General features: G+C 38.4%; 1 protein-coding gene across 1 annotated transcript; it reads right to left on the bottom strand.

Moving 5' to 3' along the window:
• Positions 1–4,234: 4,234 nt before the first annotated feature.
• arl8ba (ADP-ribosylation factor-like 8Ba) lies at positions 4,235–21,872 on the bottom strand. Its single transcript, XM_053636305.1, has 7 exons — positions 21,635–21,872; positions 11,189–11,269; positions 10,992–11,065; positions 9,013–9,106; positions 8,872–8,939; positions 7,184–7,254; positions 4,235–5,648 (listed from the first exon to the last, which is right to left on the bottom strand). The coding sequence occupies exons 1-7, from the start codon at positions 21,755–21,757 to the stop codon at positions 5,599–5,601; spliced, it is 561 nt and encodes a 186-aa protein (XP_053492280.1). The 5' UTR covers positions 21,758–21,872; the 3' UTR covers positions 4,235–5,598.
• Positions 21,873–22,038: the final 166 nt, after the last annotated feature.

The following is a 22,038-nucleotide window of genomic DNA, read 5'->3' as shown; positions in this document are numbered from 1 at the left end:
TCCCTTTCTGGGTGACATCAGATAGTGAAATTACGAATCATTACTCATCTGCAAATGCATACCACAGAGTCAAGCAATTCGTTTAGCTTTAAGTCTATAATGTCCAAGTGAAGCTATCTACTGAATAATGAATGAGATTTGAGCGTAAAGTATTTTCAATAAGTGCAATCTTCAGGCAATCCACAATAACAACGAGTGATGCTAAGATGAAGACGGCTCTGTAAGAAAAAATGAAGAGGATGTCGAAGATGTCAAAAAAGAATAACTTTATTTACCGCATGGCAGTGACAAAGTACATGAAGCACTTCGGGTTCGTCAAAGTGAACCCCGAACAACATCAGCACAGATATTTTATACTGTGTTCCAAACCAGGTTTTCTGTATGTCATGTAAATTAAGTTTCATTCTAAATATAAATTTAGGATAGCATTTCATGTGATCACTTTTTGTCCTCACATTACGGATGTTGTTACAGGTGTGACCCCCAAATTGTGAGGTGATAGGGTTTATCAGGGATGGTTCTTGCCCACTCAAAGGGTCACGTAGACCTTTGTTCAGGAATGGTTCTTGATGTCCTGCTGCCACTCCCATGCTACAACTGTGTGAATGTCACCTTCTGTGGTATTATACACATATTGCTGAGATTGAAGTGAATCATCCCTTTGATAATTCTGCCTCTTTGGGGAACAAGCTTATCCTAACACATTTGGGGTGGAATCTGCTGAAAGGCAGTCTGTAATTTCTTACAGCTCCAAGCAGAGGTAGAGCATCAGGATGGATCCGGCAGCCAGATGTCTCATCAGGCAGTTATTTATGTAGGTCAATATTAAAGTGATTGTTGGAGTATTTCAAGTGGTTGCAAGAATACACTCATGACTGTGTCGCTTAGCCACACTTGAACGTCATCATTAAGTTTGCTGATGACACCACAGTCATAGGCCTCATCACCAGAAATGATGAAACTGTCTACAGGGAGGAAGTAGCCTTCCTTACCACATGGTGTGCTGACAATAACCTCTCCGTTAATATCTGCAAAAATATGGAAATCATTGTTGATTTCAGAAGAAGGAGGGCCCTATGCATATGGGGCGCTGCAGTGGAAAGAGTGGGCCGTTTCAAATTCCTAGGAGTACACATCACAGAACAGCTCACTTGGTTAGTCCACACCTCACATCTCATAAGAAAACCCAATAACACCTCGACTTTTCTACAGAGACTGAAAAAAGTCGATCTGTCTCCTTGGCAGATGCACGGTGGAGAGCATACTGGTGCATATTGGTATGGTATGGCAGCTCTAGAGTCAACGCCTTGGAGCAAGTAGCAGAAACTGCTTGGGTCATAACCGGAGCCACTCTGCCTCCAGTGTGAGACATGTACAGCAAAAGTTGTCCACACACACCCCAACCTGCTTGACTCTGTGGGCCTCCAGTGTGAGACATGTACAGCAAAAGTTGTCCACACACACCCCAACCTGTTTGACCTTCTACTATCTGGAAAGCGATTATGCAGCAAACAGGCCAGGTCCATGAGATTAAGAAATTGCTTCTTTCCATAGGCAGTCAAGCTACTCAAACCACACACTGTGAACAACATTCCCTACTCTTCCCCCTTGGCAAAGCCACTTCCACACTGTCCAATTTGAACTGATTCTTTGAAACAGAAATATTGCATCTGCACTGTTATACAACTAAGGGCGCATGTTCGCCTCACATCTCCAGGGTCGGGGGTTCGATTCCCACCGTGGCCCTGTGTTTGCGGAGTTTGCATGTTCTCCGGGGGTTTCCTCCGGGTACTCCGGTTTCCTCCCCCAGTCCAAAGACATACATGGTAGGCTGATTGGTGTGTCTAAAGTGTCCGTAGTGTATGAATGGGTGTGTGAATGTGTATGTGATTGTGCCCTGCGATGTATTGGCACCCTGTCCAGGGTGTACCCGCCTTGTGCCCCATGCTCCCTGGGATAGGCTCCAGGTTTCCCCGTGACCCTGAAAAGGATAAGCGGTATAGAAGATGGATGGATGTTATACAACTATGTACTTTGTTTATGTTTGGCATGGCTACTTTAATCTCTTCGAATACATATATACTGCACTTTACATACCTGAACACTGTCAATGACAATCAGATTCCAGCAACCCCAGACTAGACCTGCACACTGCACTTAAACTGTTTCTTGTACTGCGTTAACGGTTAAAAACTGTAAATAAAATACAATTTTAAAAACCCAACTCTCTTACAGTGTTCCTTTATGTACTATGTGCTATATATTTACACCTGAGGATAGCTAAATCCCATTTCATTATACTGTAATACTATATACCCCTGGTATATTGCCCCCTCAGTAAGTACTGGAATGCAAGGCCAATTCTATTGTTTTTGCTATACACTGAAGACATTTGTGTACAAGTTCAAAAGATGAATACGAGACGACAGATCAGAATTTCAGCTCCCCCCTCCCCCGATATTTACATCTAGATGTGTTATACAACTTAGTACACGCCACCCAATTTTTAGGTGAGCAAAAGTACTGGAACGGATAGTATTAAAGTTAATAACACTTAATACTTGGTGGCATATCACTTGCTTGCAATAACTGCGTCAAGCCGGTGACCCACTGATATCACCAAACTGTTGCATTCTTCTTTTGTGATGTTTTTCCAGGCTATTTTGAGGGGTTTCACCCTTCACTGTACTCTACAGGAGGTGAAACCCAAATGTCTTGAGTATATAGCAAAAACAAAAGAATTGGCCTTACCGTTCTTTCCTGCTGATACTTTCAGAGGGGACTGTATGTCACCATCCCAGGAAATTTCCAAGATTTCTTGAAGAATATGCAGAACTACTATCTATGATCTTGACAAATCTCAATTATATATTACTCACTGGAGAGTAATATTTAGGATTTTCCTGCTACCAGTGATTTTGAGGCTACTGAGCTCTTTCGATCTTATACAGCATGCGACAAGCTCTACACACAAACATGGTCATACATTCATACAGTGCCATACAGTCATAAAAGCTAGATAGATCACATTGTTTAGACATTAAGGTAGCAAACACTGCTGTGTCTTCTTCGGGATGTCCATGTCGACCGGTGATAAGAGAGATGAGCCAATAATTACCAAGTGCTATTTAACTGATGATTCCGTTGCAAGTTTGTCTGATCTCATATCCTCGCGTCCATCTCGTACAGACTCCTCTTGTCGTAGCCTAATTGAAAATTTTGTGTCAAGACTCAATGAATGCATCAATACCATTACCCCATTAAACACCAAGAGTCATGTCTTGACATTCTAAAGCCCCATGGAGAAACTCAGGCACCATTTTAGAACTTATAAAAGACTCCAGGAAAGCAGAAAGAAAATGGAGGCACACTGAGCTTACAGTCCAATATGATACTGAGGCGATCGTGGGTGCAGACACACAGAAAACGTTGTTTCAAGTTGAAGACTGGAAAAAGACACGCAGGCCAGTGTAGTGTCCACTAAAGCTTCTCACTCTTTAAAAGTCCTTTTGAATTTAAGCTTACAGTTTGCAGTAATTTAATGTTTCTGATTAATTTTATTTATTTACAGTATTGTTTTTTTATTGTCATATTGCTTGATTTTACATTTCTTCCCCATGATCCAAGTAAGATCCTCCATCTTCTAGTTGGAACAAATCAAAGTTTCCTATTCACCTTCTTTGCCCTAATGTCGTACTTCAGGCATAGCATAAGAAGACATTTTAGAATTCAGGTGCAGAAAATGATGGACCAGTTTGGTTCTCCCATTGCTAGCCACGAGACCTGTGCCCCAATGAGCTGCGTACTGCAAAATAAACTGGGAGAGACTAATCATTTGATTACTCACAACCATGCACATAGGCCTGACATAGGCCAACAATCTGAATAAGAATACACTGAATTTTCTTATGTTCTTAAACCATTTTCTGTGGCGTGTCTATTATTGTTTCTTACAAGCGCTACATCAATTCTGTTAAGAATTTCTGGAGTATTTAATGGGCTGCGCAGGTATTTGGACCGCACTGTGCGGTTCTTCAGCATAGCTCAGTTTGAACCAGCTTTTGAGTTGTTTGGCGTCCCATAGGTTACTGAAGATAAATGAATGGTTGAATGATTTAAAGTATTGACACACTTGGTTGATTTTGAGCTTAGACAGCCATTAAGTGAATGTTTAGTAACTTACACGCTACGAGAGAAAAGTCACATGCGTTTTAACATCAAATGAGATGCCTGGTTTCTTTTCAAAATCGTTTATTGGAATTTCATGTAGTACTTTAGTACTTGTGCCCATCAAGTCACCACCTGATAACCTCCAGAAGAAATCATACTTTCATAAGCAGATTTTACGCAACGAGAAAGCAACACACTCGGCAAGTATACTGATAGTCCTGGGCTCACATTTGTTACAGAGCCATGGCAAGCCGTGCCGTTTGGTGAAGAAGCACTATAAACAGTATGGAAAATTTTGTACCCATCTCATGTGACTTTTTTTTTATTAACTTGTATTTTGATATTCAACATTTGAACGTCTTAAGAGTTATGCGAGACCCTTCGTCAACGTGTCTTAAGAGACTATTAAAATTTAAACAACCTCCAAGAAACACATCTTTAACTGTATAAATTTTGTTCTCCAAGTAGAGGGACATTTAATTTAATGGGACATTTAATTAATTTACAAAATATGCTTTTCTTTCAGATGTCAAGAATTATTTATTGGTTCATATTTACAAAAGTGCATTGATAGTGAGGGCTTCAAATATTTTTCCTTTCTTTACTGAGATCAAAGCAAAAATGTTGTTCATAATGGTACAATAATCTACCTTAAAAGCATGCATATTTTATTCATTTAATTTCTTAATAGGTGAACGGGTTCCAGGTAGACACACCTGGCATACTGTTCCGCTTCAGAGAGAAGTCTGCTGCACAAGGCACTTTGAACTTCGCCGCCTCTCCCTCCCAGCATACCAACAGCAAGACATCACTGAGTTTAAGGAACGACTACACCTAACCCTTCCATACATTCACTTAAATAGATTTCTGTTCAACATAGTAAAAATATTTACGTGATCAATATTTGTACATACTTGTCAAGATATTTTGCTGACTTATCGAATCGCTCCTCAGATAAATATTACAAACTGCTTTCTCAGGAGAAACGTTTTGGCCAAAAGAAGAGAGAGCGAAACAGAGAGAGGCAACAGTCATACGTAATTACATTCTCACATGAACAAGGCCTGGTATACTTTAGGTGGGGGCGGGGGGGGGGGGGACAGAAATGTCTTCATTCTCCCATGATTTGAAAATAGGACTGATTGGAGGTTAAGACCCTCAAGAAAGTGAAGCTAGTTTGTAGAAGCTGCTGAGCTTTTGTTTAAGCAGGTGGGAGATCTTCTCAAAGGAGGAGGAGGTGTTGGCTGGAAACTGCAGGCTTACATCATTTAGCGACAGGTTCAGAAGACTGGCTCTTGGTTATGATGGGTGTGACAGGGACATCAGCAGTGGTGGAAATAGTGTGATGGGACGACTGTACAGTTTCACAGAGTAAGCAGGATGGGGCGTGAGAAGAACATGTCAGCACATGTATCTGAAACATGGCTTTCAACTTCTCCGTGTTTTCGAATGCTGGATGAGCCACTGCAGTGTGATGTCTAGGAGGAACGACAGAAAGAACAGTTACAACAGAGGAAGACACATACAGGCTAAGAAGCCAACAAGTTACAATGAACATGCTAGCAAACATGCTACAAAAGTAACTGCATTTTCAATTATATAAATGCCATTCAGACACATGCCTACTTCATTTTATGCCAAAATTTCAACTTTAATATCACACCAATATGCGCTTGTTGAACATCCCCATTCCAGATTAGTGTTCAGTAAGGTTGAGGTCAGGGCTCTGTGCAAGCCACTCAAGTTCTTCCACTCCAACCTTGGCAACCATGTCTTCATAGAGGTTGGTTTGTGCACAGGAGCATTGTCATGCTGGTACATGTTTGGGCTTCTTAGATCCAGTGAAGAGAAATCTTAATGCTACAGCACACAAAGACATTCTATACAATTTTGTACTTCCACCTTTGAGGCAACAGTTTGGGGGAAGAACCACATATAGGTGTGATGGTCAGGCATCCATATAGTGTACAATAATAACTTATGCAATAAGAGAAACTGAGATGGCCATCAGAAAACACTGATTTTATGTTCCATGTTGATTTGGATGTTTGGATTAATTCTCTTGCTGACAGATCCATCTCTGGCCAAGCATTAACCTCCTGACAGTGGCTACCAGGTTTAGGGCAGCAGTATCCTAGTATCTAGCAGGTATCATGATGCCATCTTTACAAAATCCCCTGAACCAATACCTGCAAAAAGGCCCTAAAGCATGAATAATCCACCACTGTTTCATACAACTACAGTTATATGAGGGCTTCTTCTTCTATGAAGTCAGTTTATTTCCCAAACATACTAATGGCGTGCACTGCCAAAATTCTATTCTGGTCTGACCACAACACATGATTTCACTTGAGGGCTGGTGATGTTTAGGAGCTGTATTTTGTCATATATACATATACATATATATACACATATACATATATATACACATATACATATACATATATATATATACACATATACATATACATATATATACACATATATATATATATATATATACACACACACACACACACACACACACATATACACACACACACATACATGTACACACACAGTATCTCACAAAAGTGAGTACACCCCTCACATTTTTGTAAATATTTGATTATACCTTTTCATGTGACAACACTGAAGAAATGAGGGGACAGCAAATTTACACTGTTACACAAGCTCTACACTCACTACTTTACATTATAGCAAAGTGTCATTTCTTCAGTGTTGTCACATGAAAAGATATAATCAAATATTTACAAAAATGTGAGGGGTGTGCTCACTTTTGTGAGATACTGTGTGTATGTATGTATGTATGTATATGTGTGTATATATATATATACACACACACACACACACACACACACACACACACACACACACACATACATATATACATACATACATACAGTATCTGTAAAAGTGAGACATTTTTGTGTTTTAGGTTGTATTGTCAAGGTGACATTTATTTATTTTTTTACATAAATAATACATCCCGAGCACAGGAGCACCATCTTACCAATGTTGTCTTTCTCTTTGCACGAAATGGAGTAGCAGCAGATCTCCCGGTCTTGAATAGCAGCCAAGTTCCTGAAGCAAAAAAAAAGGAAAATTACATTCAGTACCGGTAATGTAAGTTCCTTTGCTTGAATTTCTAGAGCATGCAGCTTACTGAGACTGGTATTTTGCTTAGCATCACATCGGTGATGCTATTGTCTACATATAAGACTGTCCATAAAAAGAGTCACACAGTTCTGAGGTAAATTGGTCTCTAAATGTATTTTCTTGTTCATTCTATAGATTGTGACCTGTGTACATATTTGCTAAATAAATAATATAAACACAAATAGTACCCCAGTGATTGTGAATCAAATATTGCTCGTGACTTTCTGAAATTTTCCAACCAAAATCCATAGATAAACCCTAATGACCTTACAGAATCACATCCAGAGAGTTCCAGCTATGCATGCCACAAATTTCCTCTATCACCATAGTGGCCACTGTGTTTTGTCTTAAACATTGATTATGTACATCAAGATAAACCTAAAGAACAATCCAAACTTGCCCAACGTTATTAATTCTTTGTTAAATGGCTGCCTGTGTTTCCTATGAAAATGTTTTTAAGGACAGAACATAGGCCAGTTTTACTGAAGAACTGAGGGAAACACTGCCGTGCCACCGTCTTCTTCTGTCTTTTTGATACAGCAGGCTGGAAACCTAGCAGAGTTCAATATTGCATGCAGCCTATAGATGGCAGTACTTCCTTTGAAAATACAAGACTTTGATTATGTGATCAGAGATATGCAGAAGATGTACACAGTGGCTGAAGTCACCTCAGTCTGCATCTTGGTGACATGATCTGGCTGACATCATTCTCACCAATACTTAAATGTCAATGACAAAAGGATGCCTTTTTTTTGTAAAGGTAAACATGTGAAACCTATGAAGCGTGCATTTATTTTCTGCCTTAAATGAAGGAATCTAGAACTGAGTCCCCTAATAAGCATAAATGCAAGGCTCAAATACACAGTTTTATAAGTAATGCATTTACAGTTGTGAGAATGAGCAAAACGTCAGCATTTCTAAAGAAACTATTATAAAAATACAAAATACACATTTATATACAGTCAATGGTCACTGTATTTGATACACCGAGCTTATACCCATTTTCATTTTCAGGTGCGTCTTCCATATAACTGCACTTTGTAAGAATAATTAGTGATTGTAGCTCCTGACTGGAGCACAGTTTGTCAGTGCTCCTCGAACTCCCTCTTTTAGTGGGAAGCGTGATGGCATCTAAGTGTGTGTTCCACTGGAACGTGTATATTAGTACTGCAGCGACCCTGGTTTTAAGCATTGTGTATTCTTAATAGCCAGTTTAACGTCATTTGTTAGTCCACCTTCCTCTTTTCCATGTACAAATTATGCTGAGGTTATGACACTGAGGTTTTTAATAACCTCAACATGACTGCAGTAACTGATAAGAGGTTACACTGAAAGAATGGGAAGAGGGGTACAGACAAAGTGCTTATGACAACAGACTGCAATCAGTGACTGTATACCATTACATTCTGTAGGTATTTCAGTGCTAATGAATGTAGGCATAAGCTGTGAGAACCTAATAAAAGGTGTCCACTGAATGTATACATAAAGCCAACGTTAAAGCTGGTTCAGATTCATATAGAAAGAAATAGTTGAGGTACTTACATTTTTTCAATAAGCTGTTTCTCATCCAACGCATTAGGTAGATCCCTCTTGTTACCAAGTACCAATACCTGACATACAACATTTTAAAGATTAATAGCTTGGCATGTGACAGAATTGTGGGAAATGTAGAACAGGACTTACAGGGATTCCTTGTAACTGTGGTTTGTCTAACAGATTATGCAGCTCGTTCCTGGACGCTTCTACTTTGTCTCGATCTGCTGCATCCACCATGTACCTTTTGTAGGAGAATAAGACATTGTAATGTGTCTGAAGTGGAATTTTTTTTTTAAAAGTACACCAAAGTATTCAACCCCCTGGAACTTATCAGATTTGTTTGAATAACACATGACACAAATGTGTAGTTATCACTCATGCCAGCATTTTTATTTTAGATCAGCAAGTATTTTGAAGAAAGTCAAATACTGAAAAATGCTGCCTGCATAAGTATTCATCCACCCAGGTTCTCCAAGCTCCAGATGAAAGATACTGTCTTAACAAGGACACAATTCCCTTATAATTGGCCTTCACTTGTCAAGTATTAAATCAGCTCCCATTTCCTGTAGAAAAACCACCTCAGATGGACGATCATTGAAGAGATTGTCAGTCTGAAGGAAAGGAGTGAAAATGAAGACTAAGAAGCATTCTAAGGAAATTAAATGTAAGGTAATAGAATTTCATAACTTAGGAGTAGGGTGTAAATAGATCAATGGTAAGGAAGTGGAAACTGCCTCACACCATCTAAGCACTACGTAGACGAGGCCATCCCTCAGAACTCAGCATTAAAACAGACAGAGACTGGTGAGGGAGATCACAATGAGGCCAACAGTCACTCTGAAGAAGTTACAGAGTACAGTGGCTGAGAGTGGAGTGAAGGTGCACCAAACAACCATTTCAGAAGTTCTGAATGATTCAAGAAGAGCCATATGAAAGCACAAGGGTGATGTAGTAAAGATTTTTTTTTTTATACCAAGATCAAGATACTGCATTTGGGCCAGTTTCAAAGCACTATGTGTGGTGCACAGTTAACACAGGCCATACCTAGAATAACATCACCCCTACAGTGAAATATGGTGGTGACTGCATCATGTTCTGGAGATGCTTTTCATGTGCAGACCCTGAGCTTCTTGTCAAAACTGAAGAGAGAATGGATGGAGCAAAATACAGGTGGATATTATGAGAGAAGCTAAAGCTTTGGAGAAACTCCACCTTTCAGCGGTAAATTGATTCCACAAGGCCAAAGTAATGCAAGAGTGGTTTAAAATAAATAAATAAATAAATAAATAAAAATCTCAACCCCATTGAAAAAAATGTCACTCAGTTTGAAAATTGCAGTCCACAAACCAACCTGAAGGACCTGGAGCAAATCAGCCAGGAAGAATGGGTGAAAATCACTCCCAAACAGTGTGAAAAGCTGGTAAGAACTTACCACAACAGAATTAAAGCTGTTATTGCAAAATAAATAAATAAATAAATAAATAAATAAGGTGGTTCTAACAAGTACAACTTTGAATGGGTTGAATACTTTTTTGTTTTTAAATATCTGCTAACAAATAATAAATTTTGACTTTGAAAATTTACTTTAGCAGCACATTGATTTGTGAAAAATATACTGGATAGAACAATCTGTGTAAGTGCCATTTCAGACGATGTCTCTATGTGTGTGTGTATATATTATATATATATATATATATATATATATATATATATATATATATATATATATATATATATATATATATATATATACACGAAAAAAATTTCCAGTTGCCCATTAATGAATCATTGCCAGTAGCACAACAGGCTGTATGCTATATTTAAGAACAGGAACTAATAGGCATTTTTCATTAGGGGCATTTTCTCTGAATATCTCTGAATATCTCTGGGTACCAACGAAAGATTATTACACACCTCTTCTTAGAAGTGTTTTTATTTTCACCATTGTTTTTACATCTTATTAATACGTCAGAATAAGCATTCAGAATGTCTAAATGATCATGAAAAACATACAGTGAAATGGCAAACAATGATTAAACTGAAACTGGTACTGTACAATTCAAGAATCCTAACCACATTTTAAACAGTATATGCATGGACATTAGGGAAGAAAATCAGACACTCACACTATGGCATTCACTCCTCGACAGTACCGTTCCCACATGCTCCTAAACCTGGGTTGTCCCCCTATATCCCAGATCTGGAGAGAATAACAATAAAGATCAGATTAGACTGGTGCATACACATCAGCTTTTACGTCCTAGTCCTGCACATACATTAAAATAGAAATTCACCACAGGAGACAGGAAGTGGGAAACTGTACCTTAATCGTGACATTTCCTTTCGTGACCTTCCGCATGTTGAATCCAACTGTTGGAATCATGTCTTCACTGAACTGTCCAGACTAAAAATTAAATTGAGGAAAAAGGAAAAAAAAAAAACCCTTAAAATACTGATCACAGTTTCCATTAGTCTCATCACTGTAGTATTTACAGTAAGCTGTGTTTATCTGCTGACTTATTTTCATGATTAACTTCTTAGCATTAGACGTAGCTTCTGCAGTGAAGATACTATCAACTGCAAGAGAAAGAGTGATTTGGGTATTTTCAATTAAGATATTTATGTCAGCTGCCCACTTTGATCTGTTTTCGAAGCTGAATGACTATGATCATATCTCTATCCATTTAGCGTAGCAGTACACATGATCAGGGAGACGTCTTTTCATAGTGCTGTAAAAGGTATGCTTTGGGTGATTAGTCTGTAACCACCACACGGCTGTCAGTGCAATAGTAGCAGGGATCAACGTTTTTTGTTCAAGTACCTTTTTGGACAGTTATCATTATCTTTAGAAATACTACTAAACATAGTACACTTTTCACAGTCACATGCACTATACATATTATACATGGCCAAATAGTATGTTGACACCTGACCATCATGTTTCATAACCATAGGCATTAACACAGAGTTGGTCCCCTCTTTGCTGTCGTAACTCTTTTTGGAAGGCTTTCCAATAGATTTAGGAATGTGGCTGTGTGGGGATTTCTGACAATTAAGCCACAGTTCAGCCCAAAAAATGTTCAGTGGGGTTCAGATCAGGCCACTCGACTTCGTGGACCTCACTTTGTGCACAGGGGCATTGTCATGCTGGAACAGGTTAGATCCAGTGAAGAGAAATCTTAAAGTTAGAGCAGAAACTCTAACTTGGATCATTCTGAAGTTTTAAAATGTTTAAATGAACTAAAAAACATTAAATGTTATTCTACAGAACTCACCGAGTTAAGTGAGGAGGCTGAATTATTAGAAACTGCTGCACATCCCGAGGTGGTAATACATCGGTGGTGCATTATTTTCTAATAGCTCAACGGCCCGTCGTCGATTATTTAGGTTGTGTCACAGCTACCACACCTCAAGACACTGTTCAGATGTTTTATTTCAAGACCTTTGTCAGGTTTTTGTCCTTAAATCACTCGTGTGGAACTAATTTATTATAGAGCTGCAACAACTAATCGAGAATAATCGATTATGAAAATCGTTGTCAATGAATCTCATTATGGATTAGTTGGTCTGCGGCAGCAAAGGGGAGATTTACTCATTACATGACTTCGGTTCAGAAAACACGCTTCGGAGGGTAAATACTAACGTTGTGTCCCAAAGGATGTACTATACACTTACACTATGCACTGTGTACTCTACCGTCTAGTGTATGAATTTTAGAAAGGTAATATCATCTCAAATGGAACACTAGCGGGTTTTTACTAATCGGAAGTATAATCCACTTGAAATGTTCAGCAGAAATGTACAGCAGAAATGTTCAATAAAAATGAAACTGGGAAGTATAATCCACTTCCTAGTCAACAGCGCTTGACGTCACACGCACGTAATGTGACACCGCTAGCTTTAGCCTCAGAGTCAACGATACTGACTTTCTTCAGTTTACTGTTTCTGTCAGCGTTATCTTTTATTCCCAACATGACCTCAGTCCTCATCAGATGGAGGCGAAATCGTCACGTGACTGAGGAAGAAAGTGTGCGACCTCTAAGTCCTCTAAGGCAGGGAACATTTTATATTAAACACCGCAGAGAAGAATAATAAACTTTATAAAGCGGAGTTTGTGGAGCATGGACGCATGACAGTGATGCGGTTGCGAGTTGCTTAAAAGGTTTATTTTAATTCCAGTTTATTGTCATTATATGGTGTATTTGCGCGCTTGCAGTGTAACTTCTGTTGTTTATTATAACGGAAGTGAATCGTTAGTAACGAGGCCGTGCTGCTCCTCACACGCAAGGCTGATGCACAGTGTAGCGCAAGTAAGATCTGTCATGTCTAATTAAAGCACTATGATCAAAAGTAAACAAATAAAATAGTATGTCTAAAGGCAGCGAGTAAAAGAAACCACAAGGTCCAGTGAAAGTGAGTTTTTATTATTAATTTAGGACTGTAGTTTAATTCGGTGCTTTTTGTGCATCCATAAAAAATAATGCATATCTATCCATCTCTCTCTCTCTCTCTCTCTCTCTCTCTCTCTCTCTCTCTCTCTATATATATATATATATATATATATATATATATATATATATAGTTTATATTTATATTGTATATAAGTACTTATGCATTATTTTTTTATGGATTCACAAAAAGCACCAAATTAAACTACAGTACTAAATTAATAATATATATTCTGGTGTGGGTGTGTGTTGGGTTCTTTTCTGTTTTGGACAAACAGTTGTGTAAAGTTTATATAGTAGTCTGAAGTTTATAGTAGTCTGAAGTTTATATTTGTAACACTCAGTTTGTGGATTTTATTTTAAATAAACAACAACAAAAAAAGGCACTGAAAGTTTGCCCCGCCCCATCCGATTAATCGATAAATAATCGGCCAACTAATCGATTAGGAAAATAATCGTTAGTTGCAGCCCTAATTTATTACACATCCCATCTCAAGTCTCTCGATAATTCCAAAACGTCATTTTATAGCTAGTAACGAAGGCTTGATCCATTTATATGCAGTAACGAGAGAGAGAGAGAGAGAGAGAGAGAGAGAGAGAGAGAGCGCACAGGGCTTTTTTTCCCCATTTCATCTTGATAATATAAAAATAGAACAAATAAATACATATCGATAAGCCTACTTGTTCACAGGGTTTTTCGTTTTTTTAAAAATTATTATTACTGTAGAAAATACAACGAATAAATAAATGAATATTCATACTTGTTCACCGGCTTATCACATGTGCTCTCTCTCTCTCTAATAACTGCATATTAATGGCTCAAGCATCCGCTTCGCCTCGTGGCCACATTACCACCTTGTGTGCACGTAATTTTTCGAATAATTCAACGGCCCGTCATCAATTAATACTTACTTATTTATTTCTGGAAAATCTCATTTTCTGTCATTTTGTTTGTTGTTAGCGCATTGTGCTGTGGTGGACAGTAGGCGAACTTTTCGGTTAGTTCGGTTCACTCTGCGAAGTGTACTGCAGTCAAGACCTGACTGGAACTACTGTAGCTGTGCATTTACTGAAAAATAATTGCACACCTCAGAATTCAGTAACTTTTACCTCAAGTGACAAGACTAAAGGCAGCAAGCTGAATGATGCTGATGATTAGAGTGGTTTCCCGTCATAAACTTATAATCAGAGTGTTGGTGTCTTTCCAGTGGAGTTTGAATGGAGATTTTAATTCATATTTCTTCCCTTTTCACTTTTGGGGGGTAAACAGACTTTAAAATACTAAAACATTACTTCTGGTTGGCTACATGCAAAAAAATAAATATATTTGAGTTCAGCAAAGCAATGAAGCTCAACAGAGTTCAACAGAGCATAAAGCTATACATTTGCCTGCACTCGTGCCTGTACCGCTTTTCCCATTAAAGGCAAAACATTTTCTCTATACTCCCCGCCCCCACGCAAATATGCTTGGTATGTGGCCAAGATTTCAGAGAAATCTGTCTTTCTAATCACAAACATGACCAAGTGGTTTCTTTGCAAGTGTTCATATCTCTGGTAGATGGTGGGACTGCAAAAAAACAAGATGTGGGTTTTAGTTAGGAGAGGCATTCATCTGAGTTTTTTTTCTCTCCATGTTATCAGCACAAAGAACAATGGTACTAACAGCAGTGTGTATTTTCAGAGAGAGATATCTCAAGCCACATGACATCTAGATATACACTGTAATCTGGAGTGACTGAAAATTAAACGTCCCTACTAGGGCTGCAACTAAAGATTATTTTCATAATCGATTAATCGCCCGATTATGTCTTTTGATTAATATTTTTTTATGGATGCACAAAAAAGCATTGATAATCAATGTACAGTCCCAAATTAATAACAAAAATCTCATTACAAATGTTATTTGCGCTCCCAATGTTTATCACCACGGCTCCAATTTCAGTGAGGAACAATGCGGTCTTGTTACTAATAGATCGCTCCCGTTGTAATTAATGACAAATACAGCATATAATGACAATAATCTCAAGTTAAACTGAACCTTTTAAGCAACTCACACCAGTTTCCCCAAGCCCTCCACACAGTGGAGCATTTTGGATATTTGAACACGTTTGTGCTCGTGCATCACTGTCACGTGTCCGTGCTACACAAGCTCCGCATTGTAAAGTTAGCATGTTACAGTCTTCTTCACGGCATTTAATATAAAATGAGGACTTGGAGTCTGAAGTAGTCTGACGTTTATATTTGTACCACTCAGTTTGTGGATTTTATTTTAAATAAACGAAAAAATGGTACTGAAAGTTCCCTCCCCTCCATCCGATTAATCGAAAAAATAGCCGGCCAACTAATCAATTATGAAAATAATCGTTAGTTGCAGCCTTAATGTGTGTGTGTGTGTGTGTGTGCGTGTGTGTGTGTATATATATATATATAATATAAATATAAATATATACACACATTAAATGACTTACTCCCTGTTGTGCGGAGATAATGAGTCACTTTGAAAGTTGTCCGGCTTGATGAGAACATCATACTGTATGTACCGAGTTTGGTGACTGTAGGTAAAACTGACCCCATCACTTTAGTCAAAAGGGGGTGCTACAGAGCCCCTCCTCCACACCCATGTCTTATGCCACTGGAATACTACGTTTTTTTTTTTGTTTTGTTTTTTTTTGTTTTTACACGTACACTAGCGTATGCACACAGTCGTATGCATAGCCTGTCAGAGTGTACGTGTTTACAGGTGGTTGACGTGTACGCATTATGACAACTTGCACTACCCCTCCTGGCCTACAAGAGTCAGTACAGAGCAGTAAAGCAGGTCGTTTGGTATGAAGGACGACACCGAAGAAGAAGCATCACAACACCACAAAGAGCAATGCTTGGGCAATCTCTTGCCAAGATTAGCACCCATATACACTTATACTCTTTAAGGCTAGAATTATACAAACGCGGGTACTTTCTCACCTGCACTCGTTTCCATCTCTTCCATTTATTCTTCAACTACCTTGAGAATCAACGGCCCTGGGTCACTGTTGCCACCTTGTGGAACAACTAAACAGTGCAAAAGAATTAAATGCGCATGTGTGACCTGCACGTACAAAGTACGCGCAGTTAGAAAAATCGGGCAGCGCGTGTACTCTACTGATGACGAAATTTGCGTCACACATACTGTACGCTGCTCCTAGCGTTCGCGTAAAAAAAATGAAGCATACTGTCTGCTTTAGCGTTTGCCTACTCCTAACAGCCAACAACTCTGACGTGTGTGCCGACTTTTATGAAATTTTAAGCATGCCAAAAGCCTCAAAAACACAATAAGTATATGAATGTTTGATGCATTACCATGGCAACACTATTTTTAAGATATCAAAATCCTGTAACAATTTTACATCAGCCGTGTCTTGACATTATTCTGACTGATTTTGAGGCGATTCAGGTAAATATAAGAGGATTATTGCAAAGTCTGTTGTAAGTCACACACTTCCTGCTGCCAGTTGGTGGCGCTATGACCGTGACTCACGATAGTCACATCCATGTGATCAGCCCCCAGTACCAAACATACAGCTCAAGTTTCATCTAAAATCACTCAATGCACTCGGAAGATACGAGACACATTGTTCCCCTTTTTTCGCCATAAATTTTTTGCCTTGCCAATAGTGAAACCGTTCAAGATATAGAAAATTTCATGTGTTTTGAGCATGATAAGGGCCCCCAAAAAAATCCTTAAGAAAACAATAGGGCCCTGCACACTTTCAGTGCTTGAGCCCTAATCAGATATAAATAAGTATCATATAATACAGAGGACCTAACAACCCAGGAGACTCATGCATAGTCCCGCCTTGCTAAACAGTACATCGTTGTAGTCCTTTCGCGTTAGTGGTAATTACTGCTCGTCATATAGTTCCCCTAGTCTGCATAAAGATGTATAGCACACTATAGTTTGGAACTCTGGCACTTTGAAAGCATTAATATGTCAGAAGAAGAAAGGTCTGTGGCTATTGCTATTTTGCTATATACATTGGTCTGAATGTAACCTAATGTATGCATGTACACATGTAAACGTGCACACACACGCACACCTACGTTAAATCCTGAGATTTAAGGGTACATGGTGTGATTGAAATAAGTTGTACAGTACACAGTACTGACGTGACATGGGAACATACTGACCTGCATTATTCTGACGGGGGGGGGGGGGGGTGTTTAGGTGAAGGTCAATTTTGTTTTACATTTTCATCTTCTAAATTGCTAGAAAGAGTAGTAATGGCCTTTCTTTTTAGTTATTTTACAAAACTGTTCCTCAAACCAGTCTTGTAAATGTTACAGTGCAATTCCCCATAGGGCAATAAGCCACTACAGTACTACAATGCTAGATCATACAAGTCAAGTGGTGTCATAGTCAGGTGTTTTGTGGTAGAATTCAAGTCATTTTCCCTTTGCAAAAGAGGAAGATTGGAGGGACCAAAGGGTATGTAAAAGACCAGAGTTGCTCTAAAATCATTTCACCATGCAGGCTTGTTTCCACACATGACACAATATAACAGGAACTAGTCACTAATACTCACCCTCAACCAAATGTCTTCTTAGGATATGTAGTGACATGATCGTAGCATTGCACAGGGTACTGAAAGAATCAAATCTTTTCAACACTACATGGCAAACAGTTCAAGTAGGCTATATAATATCCGATACTTTCAATGGGGGTTTTAAACAGATCGACGCTAATCTGATGCTGCATTCTGTCTGCAGATGAATCAGAATGTGCATGTTCATTTGACGTTCTTGGTTGGAAACACGCACACACAAAACATTTTTTACAAAATAATAATGGCGTCAAAGAGTGAGATTTTCCACAGATTTGGGCCAACGCCATCATCATGACGTGCATTCATTCAAAGCCCTCTTCGATTCATGTGCCTCGAACATGAGTACAACTAAAAGGTCTGACTATCATTGTATACATACATGCTAGACTAAGCTGCCTTGAAAGCAGCCATTGAGTGCATTTATTATAAAAAAAAAAAAAAAAGTGGTTTGTTTAACACACCACTTCTGTAATGCACGCATTTCAAATTCTGATCACAATCATACAGATGCTTAGACATTTTGGTTCTGTATGATTTTTAAGGTGGTTGTGTGTATTGTACCGGTGTTCTGTCCTACCAATGGTTTCTCTTCATGCACTGAACTTTTTAATGTTGGATGTTCTGAGGATAAGATTCTTATATATTCTCTTTGTGACAAGACAATTTACAGACTAAAAATATGCTGCCAATAGTTTTATACTAGAAGAATTATCTGGCAGATGTACGCTATGGTCGGATTGGGGCTGGGCGATATACCAATAAATCACGATACTTGAGGTCATTTCTACAATAGATGATGCGTATCACAATATATAATCTAGCTGACAAAACTGTCTGCAAAACAGTAGTACAATAAATAAAAATAAACGTTAAACTGAGCTTGATGATACTTTTCTTTAATGCCTACAAAGACAAGGAAGGTTAAGTTTTTTTTTAAAAATTGTCAAATCAACAGAATCCATTCAGTACCATTCAATTTGTAATTACTGAAAACAAAAATACATCATCATACCAATGATATCTAAGAAGTGTGTTTCATGTAACCATTTATCATGACACTGATATTATATTGATACAGTGCCCTCCACTAATATTGGCACCCTTGGTAAATATTAGCAAAAGAAGGCTGTGAAAAATTGTCGTTATTGTTTAACCTTTTGATCATTTGTTCAAAAATATCACAAAAATACTCTGTTCTCATAGATATCAAACAATTGCAAACAACACAGGTTTATCAAAAATTCTTTTTAAAATAAAGTATCTCACAAAAGTGAGTACACCCCTCACATGTTTGTAAATATTTGATTATATCTTTTCATGTGACAACCCTGAAGAAATGACACTTTGCTACAATGTAAAGTAGTGAGTGTACAGCTTGTGTAACAGTGTAAATTTGCTGTCCCCTCAAAATAACTCAATACACAGCCATTAATGTCTAAACCGCTGGCAACAAAAGTGAGTACACCCCTCAAGCAATTGCTTGAATGGTAGGTTCATTATTATACTTAATGAAAAACACAACAACAACAAAACAGTACAAGGACAAACTTGCGTATATTAAACAAAGAACTTTTTAAACCAAATCTTCCGCCATCGTCTTGTCAGTCAGCTTGCCTCACTCGTTACGTGATAAAAGAAAACTGATCAGTTCTGCGACTCGGACTCATTCGGCTCATGCTGAATTGAGCAGACGCGTTCAGTTTTTAATTGCAGCGTCCGTTCTCTAACTGAACTAAATGATTTTTATTACTGTAAAAAAGCAAAACAACAGTGGGGGTGGTGCCGCGGTGGGCAAGTGATGTAATTGTTGTGCGGCCGAACACCGTGTAATACTGGGAACACTGACTATCGCAGCAAGTCTAATCAGGCATTATAGGAGAAGACTCAGAACTGGTATCTTTGCAAAGGGAGATAGCACAAAGTATTGACTAAAAAGTAGGGCTGGGTATTGCGACCAATTTGGCGACTTGAGTCGATTCTTATTTATATGGTTTTGATTCTATACCGATCCGTTATCAACATTTCATTAAAAATGTTATTTTTGCAGACATGGAATCCATATTTTAATATAAATGCTGGTAAACTGAAACCCTCCCACTTAGCTATATTACCGAAATACACATTTACATTAACAATAGGGTCCACACAATTATATTTAATTACTTTTTAGTTTTACTTTGAGTAGTAAACAATGTGACAAGAAATCATAAATATGTGCACACAAGGTAAGCACAAACTGCATATTACTGTAAAATTTAAATTTAATAAAATAAAATAGAAACGTTCTAAATGTACAACAGTGAAATTCATGATCAACTTGAAGCACGTTCAAGAAATGAAACAGTTTTCAAAATTCAAAACGTGAAAGACATGTTCAGGAACGAGAGGCGAACTACACATAATATTCCCGTCCTCCCGAGTAAAGCACGCGCATTAAGAATCGATTCTGGGATTTCCCAAATCGATATCGTTTCGTTAAACTGAAGATCGATTAAAATCGGAGAATCGATATTTTTTACCTAGCCCTACTAAAAAGGTGCGAATAAATGTTGTACATCTATACTTAAAGTTTTTTTTTTTTTTTTTTTAAATAAACCTGTGTTTTGTTTTGCAATTGTTTGATGTACATGAGAGCAGAGTATTTTTTATGGATTTTTTTTTAAAACAAAAGATTAAACAATTAAGACAATTTGTCACAGCCTTCTATTTACCAAGGGTGCCAATATTAGTGCAGGGCACTGTGTATCGCCCAGGCCTAAGTCAGATCATTTCTTTAATGAAGCAGGACAAATCTTTAAACATCAGAAGCAGGATATCTCTCCCACTGTGTGAAGGTATATGGATTGGATGATGACAGATTTGACTTTGCACCACACTCCAACACTGTTTAGGATCTAACAGCCTTGGCAGTGCTTTAATTTGACTCAATGTACAAGGTTTTCAAACTGGCAGGACATGTTGAGTGTGTGCAAAATTACCAGTGTGTGATACAAAACAGGGACATGGAAATCATAAACTTAATGAACATTACCGAGGTACCCTGGAATAACAGGGACTTTACGCCGGTGAACCTCTGCAGCCTGTGAATTACCCGTGATTTTTAATTTCCTAGCAAACCCTGGAGAGGTCTGGGCGGTTTAGTTTTCTTACACGCTTCACCACAACACACTTTCCGTCATCGGGACGAATTTAACATGCCATGACATGAATTAACAATACACTTACAGTAATGCAGCTGTATCCAAGGCCCTGTATGATCACATTTAAGATTAGCTAATCAGCTACATGACACTGCCTGTTCGAAGCTAGCTAACTAACCTACAACGTCTAGCTCGGTACTATCTGAATAATATCTCATATCGGCATATAAATTAACTACTAAGATAGCTTTGGATACAACACGGTACATGTTTGTTTATTTATTTTTTATTTTTTAAATATACACACATACATATATATCGCCGCTGGCAAAATAACAGCTACAAAGTTTATAGGCCACAGATAGCTAAGCTAGCTCGCAGGCTAAGGCGAGTAGGTTAACTAGCTTGTAGCTAAGTGTTGCGCCTTCTTTCCTTACATTGAGTAGTTATCCTGATAAAGTTTATAATCTTAAACTTTTTATATATCTGGTTACATTCATGAAAACCTCAATGCCATTCGTACACCTGTATCATACAGCAGGTTAACACAGGCTAGCCAGCTAAGCTACATTACAAAGAGTGGGTGATAAACACTTACAGCTATCACATTGACAAACGTGGTTTTGCCTGAGTACTGAAGCCCAACAAGCGTTAACTCCATCTCTTCCTTCCAGAACAGGGACTTAACCCAGTCTAGGAAACGGTTAATCAGCGCCAACATTTCTCCGAGTGATAAATTCCCCCACTTTGGCTTTGTTTGTGTGAACGCACTCGGGCTGTGAGCAGCAGCAGGATGTTTGGGAGGAACTGCCCGCTTGTCATATGACCGTGATGCGATTACTATTACTGCTTCACACTGCTGCTCATTACACGCCTGTAACGAACACACAAACAGCTACACGGCGTGGAAAACAGTTACACGAAATTCCTTCTGACATAGAGAGCAAATACAAAGGAATACAAACCGGTACGAATCACCTGTATTTAAAGTAGATCGAATAA

This window comes from Ictalurus furcatus, chromosome 11 (genome assembly GCF_023375685.1).
Source record: "Ictalurus furcatus strain D&B chromosome 11, Billie_1.0, whole genome shotgun sequence".
NCBI lineage: Eukaryota > Metazoa > Chordata > Actinopteri > Siluriformes > Ictaluridae > Ictalurus > Ictalurus furcatus.
This window is presented reverse-complemented; position numbering and strand designations above follow the sequence as displayed.

Bases quoted from the DNA above. Each gene is read 5' to 3' on its own strand.
- arl8ba (XM_053636305.1), bottom strand. From the start codon at position 21,757: ATGTTGGCGCTGATTAACCGTTTCCTAGACTGGGTTAAGTCCCTGTTC. The intron at 9,107-10,991 runs GTGAGTGTCTGA...CTCCTACAAAAG, and splicing joins CGAGGAGTGAATGCCATAGT to GTACATGGTGGATGCAGCAG. The intron at 8,940-9,012 runs GTAAGTCCTGTT...GTTGTATGTCAG, and splicing joins CACAGTTACAAGGAATCCCT to GTATTGGTACTTGGTAACAA.